Source organism: Lycium ferocissimum, chromosome 9 (assembly GCF_029784015.1).
Source record: "Lycium ferocissimum isolate CSIRO_LF1 chromosome 9, AGI_CSIRO_Lferr_CH_V1, whole genome shotgun sequence".
Taxonomy (NCBI): Eukaryota; Viridiplantae; Streptophyta; class Magnoliopsida; order Solanales; family Solanaceae; genus Lycium; species Lycium ferocissimum.
In genome coordinates this window covers 23624069-23629973 of record NC_081350.1, presented here as the reverse complement: position 1 = coordinate 23629973, position 5905 = coordinate 23624069, and the positions used below count along the sequence as shown (strand labels likewise).

Genomic DNA, 5905 nt, shown 5'->3' with positions numbered 1-5905 from the left:
CCTTATAAAAAATATTTGTTCTAAATTACTTGTCAATTTACAAAACAAAATGAAAATTAATTAAATTTTTCCCGTTTTACCTTAAAATTAGTTCTTTTTGAAAGTGTAAACAGTACTGATCACATGCATAAATACTGTAAAGTTCCAAGAAAGTTTCTCTATCGTTAATCTATTTCATGTACACATGAATTTTATTCAAGAAAGTGCATTAATTGCCTAAATTCTGAACTCCGGCCCATTTGCATCTTTTATACTCCTATAGAAATGTTCTTACGGAAACTACAATTTGGGATAGAATTTGATGACTTTGTCTTGTTGCCATGTTTATTTTATGATTTAAGCATAGAAATCATTCTTTTTATAGGGAATTTTAGGTGGGACTTGTTCCATTTTCATATAGTATTCAAGCAATTTTCATGTAGTAATATTTCGCTCCAAAGAATTTCACGTTGAAATGTTTTCAAAATTATCAGTTTGAAAAGATTTTGGATGAAAGGATAAGTGCAATGAAAAGTTCACATATGCTCTATGCTACTCCATTAACGTGAATTCACTTTTGCATAAATGATCTGGTCATCTGGATACTTCATCAACTTGATTTTATTTTGAAGCATACTTGGTATTGCTGGATAAGGCACATAAAGAGCTTATTAAAAAGAGTAAGAAGGGTAAATCAGTAAAAATGTCCTTCTTATTTATGATTTCTTAAGAGGCGTGTAAAGGAGAAAGTGAACAAGTAATATGGTACGAGTCGAGAGTGTAACAAATAACCAAATGGCTGTTTGACTTTTTTTTCTTTTACCAAAAGAACTAAATTATGTTTAATCTAAAGTAAGCACTAAAGGCAGTACAAGTTCCAAAAAGATGCTCTGGAAAAACTAGGAAGACAGTTGGCGAAAGGAAAAGTGAATTAATTCCAACAGATATCCTCAACAACATATTAGTGGCTATAAGAATAATAATTAGAGAGTTCCCAAATATATATCCAGGCCTCCTACTTCTTTTGTTTATATTCAACTTTGTGTACCTATTGATTTGTATGTGTTATGGATACACAAACCAAGAAACGGAATTGTCAAGCTGATGAAGCTCCCTCCAGATATGGATTTGATCGCCTGCCTCAAGAAGTTGTCCTTGACATTGCTTCCAGGCTTCCCATAACATCTTTACTTCAATTCACGTTTGATCGAAAATCGTGTTATAACTTGTCTCATGATCCAGAGCTAGTGAATTTGCACCTGTCCTGTGCAGTAAAGACCGATCCTTGCATTATCTTTCACGAGCGTAGTCAACTGTATTTTCTGATCATGGTACAGAAGAAGGGGTTGTGAGGAAAAATCAGCACCCCTTTTGCAAACTCTAAGCCAGTATTTGAAGTGGTTGGTTCATGTCAAAGATTATTGGTCATACGTGGTATTCTGTTTAGTAATTCACTTTATGTGTAAAATCCTTTTACAAGGGACTATAAAGAGCTACCTATATTAGTAGAACCTCACCTATAAGAATTGGTTTTCGGGTTTGATTTTCATCCTATTACCAAAGAGTACAAGTTTATCAAGATCAAGAACTATCCAATTTGTATTTCAGATGTTGAATTACTTACTCTTGGTAGCACCAGATGGACAAGTATTAGGAAAGTTGGTTACAAGATTGATTCAAGTTCACAAGCAATTATGTTAAATGGAAAGATGCATTGGCTGACTCTATTTGGAATGTATTACAGACATTCTGATAGGCTTATCGTTTCGTTTGATTTAGCAGATGAGGTATTTGGAGAGGTACCAAAGGTTGATTTTGGTGTAAACCCAAGAATTGTTCAGTTTCAACTAGCAGTTCTTGGAGGTTGTCTTGCTGTTGCTCTAATTTCTCATCGCTTTAATGGGGGAGGATTAGAAACTTGGGTAATGAGAGAATACAATGTGAAAGAGTCTTGGGTAAAGGAGTTCAAAATTGGAGCTTATACACCAACAAATTCTGTCCTACAATATGTGCAGCCATTCGTGAAAGTTGTATGCCTGTTGAAGAATGGAAAACCTTTGCTCGAGTACAAAGGTGGATATCTGGTTTCATATGATCCTCAAAATGGTGTTTTTAGGACACTAAGGTTTCAAAGGATGCCTAATTTTTTTTCAAACAACTATTCACGTGGGCTGCCTTAATTGGATTGATATCCCACCGGCAGATCTTCAGCAAAATTAGATCATCAAACTTGTCAAATACCTTCTTGTTGAAAATCTTAGTCATATCTGTTTTAACATATATGTATTAGTAATGTGTCCTCTTAGTGCCATTTCATTTTGTTTTCCATTCTTAGTACTTTGTTGCTCATTTTTCTAAAATAGTTATGAGTTAATCTTGATGGTTAAAATTGTTCTGAGTTTCAGTACATGTTTAAAGATTATGTGATCTTCTTAATGTATCAATATATGCTTGATATCAAACTTTAACATTTAAAACATGCACTTGAAAATTATAGCATCCTTTGCTGTGTATTTAAACCTATACTCTTTGAATTGGAATACTGTTAGGATGAATATGAAAAAGGATCTCAGGAATTACTTTCCACTTGCTATTCACCCCGAGATGCTCACCTGGTGTGAAGTGAATCTGTCTATTTTTGCTTGGTAAAACCTGAATCCAGCCAGTTTACGAGTCCAAATTCATTGTCTGTTTTTGAACTTAAGTAGCTGATGTGAATCTTGAATGGATTCACAGAGATGACTTCGCGGATCAGACAATACAAGCCTATCTTTGTCAAAATCATGCAAGTTAGGGTCCGAGACGGTTATCATTCAGGAGCCAGTTTTCCTCAGTTCTGAATGATGAAAGGCATTTTCTGAGCCTGCTCTTTCACTGGATTCATTAAATTCTGCATGTTCCTTTCTCTTGTTCTCGGCCTCTACAGCTGCAGCCAACCTTACCTCTTCCATTTTCCTGAGGATATCTCTTCTTGCCTTCTCAATTAATAATTGTCTTACATCAAATGCAGGAGTTGTTAAACATCTTCTGATTGAAGTTTCAATAGGACTAGGAAGCTTATCATCTTGTCCCATATTCCTATTCCGGTTTCCATCTGGAGTTTTGATTTCTTTGGTAGTTTCTAGAGCCACTTCTCTTCTTAGAAGGCCTACCACGTCTATTGGACGGTTGCATTCTCAAAGTTGGAGTGTCTAGATGTGCATTCTCAAAGTTGGAGTATTTTGTTGGCAGCTGAGGCCAAGTTTGAGGGCCTGTTTATGTATTATGCCTTTGAAATTTTATAGATGCTCATTATTGAAAAAGAAAAAAGAAAACAAAAAGCTTAAGAAATGGATTAACTTTGTAAAACAAAGAAAAAAGCTTTGCAAACATGTCAATTTCCAGTCAAAGCTTTCAACTCCTATTCAAACTGAACATTTGAAAAAAAAAATGAGTAATAAAATCATACACATAAACTTCCATATAGTAGAAAGATTTGATCCAAAACATTATCTCAAAGACACAAAGCATATGGAATCTTGATGCAACTCCCTATGATCTCGATGAGACATCTTAGGGTAAAACCAAAACATTTGTCAAAGAGAAGTTCGAAAAGAAAGTCAGAATATATTGTTATTCCTGACAAGTTCTCTGGCGCTACGTATGGCTTGCAAATCCAAGATAACTCAAGTAAACCAGAAACCTGTTCAACCATCGACCAGGCTTCTTGAATATTTGAAGGAAGTTCATTCTCGTGAGGAACCAAGCAAAATAGATAATTTCAATGCTAAACCACGTGAGCATACTGAAGCTGTTACGGAAGCAAAGGCCAAGCAATTGGAAAGTAAACTCTGAGATCCTTTTTCATCATTCTAACAGTATTGAAATCCAAATTGTATATGTTTAAACACATCGTAAAGGATGATTCTCAACAAAAAAATTAGAAATTTGGCAGGATCAATGTCACGACCCAAACCGATGGGCCATGACTAGTGCCCGAGCTAGGCACCCGTATACAACCTGCTAGGTATAATTAGACTGAAACTGAAAACAATATGACACTCTGTAAAAGCATGCTGTGAACTCATCATGTCATACATCAAAAAGAACCTGTCTCTTGAGAAGCCACAGCTAACCAAAGCATAACAAAATTATTACGCCCCTTGTTTTTGTCATAGTAAGACTTATGATATCCTAGTTGAGAGTGCCTTAGGAATTGAGACCCGAGCCTGAGTTTTGGAGATAGAAAGTGTTTTACCTTGTGTGCAATGGTACCAGCAGGCATTCTTGGTGATTTACAGGATTAGGAGTTGAGCGAATCGAATCGACGCGATACGGCCCGAATCGAAAAATGCAGGACACCGGGCCATGATTGACGGGTCGTCGAACCCGTCGACGAGCCGTCGTTGTGCGGGGTCGATAGGGTTTCGTAAAGAATGCATGCTCGCAGCGGGACGACGAGCACGTCGACGGACCGTTGACACGTCGACGGGTCGTCGACCCGCTCGTCGAACCGGACCACTGAAGCATTTAATTCTCCGAGTATAAATACATGGTCCATGACTTGATGTCATATTTCTCTCATACCCAGATCAGAAAACCCTAATATTTTGATCTCCCAACATTTATGGCATATTAGTGAAGATTTGACAAGACCCGGACCCCATAAACCCGAGCTTGTGAAGAAGAAGGTTGTTTCTAGGGTTTCTCCAAGAATGGGAAGCTTAGGGAGTTGAAGTTAAAGTGATTCTTGGGATTCTTGACCTCTCAAGGTATGTAAATGATTCCTACTGTCACGACCCGAGCTACGGGCCGCGATGGGTATCCGGGGCTAACCAGGAACACCCCATTTCGCTTACCAACATACTCTGTATTATTCATACTATATACTCGCCAATCATATAAAACGCTGTCATTTTAAAATACATTAGCCTTTATAAACATAAGCCATACATTTATCAAAATATATATATATATATATATATATATATACATACAAGCCATGGGACGAGACTACCCACCAACGTATCTACGAGCCTCTCTTTGAGTACTAGACATATGGACGGGACGGGACCGTCGTGCCCAAAATATATATATACACAAAAAAAAATGCACAGAAATAGCGCCTCGGAATAAGGGAGGGCTCGGTATATATCTGTGATAGCTCTAATAGCCAGTGCACGCGTCTCCTGTCTGTGGGCATGAACGACGTCAAAGAAAAGGGCGTCGGTACGAATATTGTGCGAGTATGTAAGGCATAAACAATAATAGAACATCAATGAAATAGGGGAGACATCGAATGAGGGGCAGCACATGCGAGTATCATAAAAGAAATAGTGCGTCTTTGGCTTACTCTCGCAAACATCATCATGTCATGTATGCGTAAGTGTATAAGGCCCGACCATTTAGGTGCGGTGGTATAAGACTGCCCGACCATGTAGGTGCGGTGTGACGATAAATAATATTAGCCGCGTCAGGCCTCCCGCGGGGTACCCGTCTCGTGCGGGTCCACTAGTGGCGACCCGTACCATTTGGCCATGGTGTATAATATTGCACCGTAGTATAGGCGCGGTGTGATATCATCATATATAAGTTACAACATGCTCATTATATGCTCGTAAATGTAATGCATTTATCATAACACAAATCATAACATCTTTATCGTAATATGCTTATAGCAATACATACGTAGAACTCGTAGATAATCATACTTCGTCGGGGTGACGTAAGGTCGTGGACCCAGATGTCATTTGAGCATTCATAAGTATTCTTCCTCACCTTGAAGGAACGAAGCATAAGGTAAGTGTACATAGTGATCAATATCATTAGATTACATATATTACATCACTCGGCTCTTAGGAGCGTCATATCGTAGGCTATGACATTTCTAGACTTTAGCTTACTATCGTCCACGTCGTATTCATCTTATATTCCTTATCTCGTATAG

General features: G+C 37.7%; 1 protein-coding gene across 1 annotated transcript; it reads left to right on the top strand.

Moving 5' to 3' along the window:
- The first annotated feature begins 1046 nt into the window (after positions 1 to 1046).
- Positions 1047 to 2628, top strand: LOC132031685 (F-box protein At3g07870-like). The gene is made up of 3 exons (XM_059421626.1): positions 1047 to 1294; positions 1613 to 2104; positions 2529 to 2628. The coding sequence occupies exons 1-3, from the start codon at positions 1047 to 1049 to the stop codon at positions 2626 to 2628; spliced, it is 840 nt and encodes a 279-aa protein (XP_059277609.1).
- Positions 2629 to 5905: the final 3277 nt, after the last annotated feature.

Bases quoted from the DNA above. Each gene is read 5' to 3' on its own strand.
- LOC132031685 (XM_059421626.1), top strand. From the start codon at position 1,047: ATGGATACACAAACCAAGAAACGGAATTGTCAAGCTGATGAAGCTCCC. The intron at 1,295-1,612 runs GTATTTTCTGAT...TACTCTTGGTAG, and splicing joins TTTCACGAGCGTAGTCAACT to CACCAGATGGACAAGTATTA. The intron at 2,105-2,528 runs GTTTCAAAGGAT...GAATACTGTTAG, and splicing joins GGTGTTTTTAGGACACTAAG to GATGAATATGAAAAAGGATC.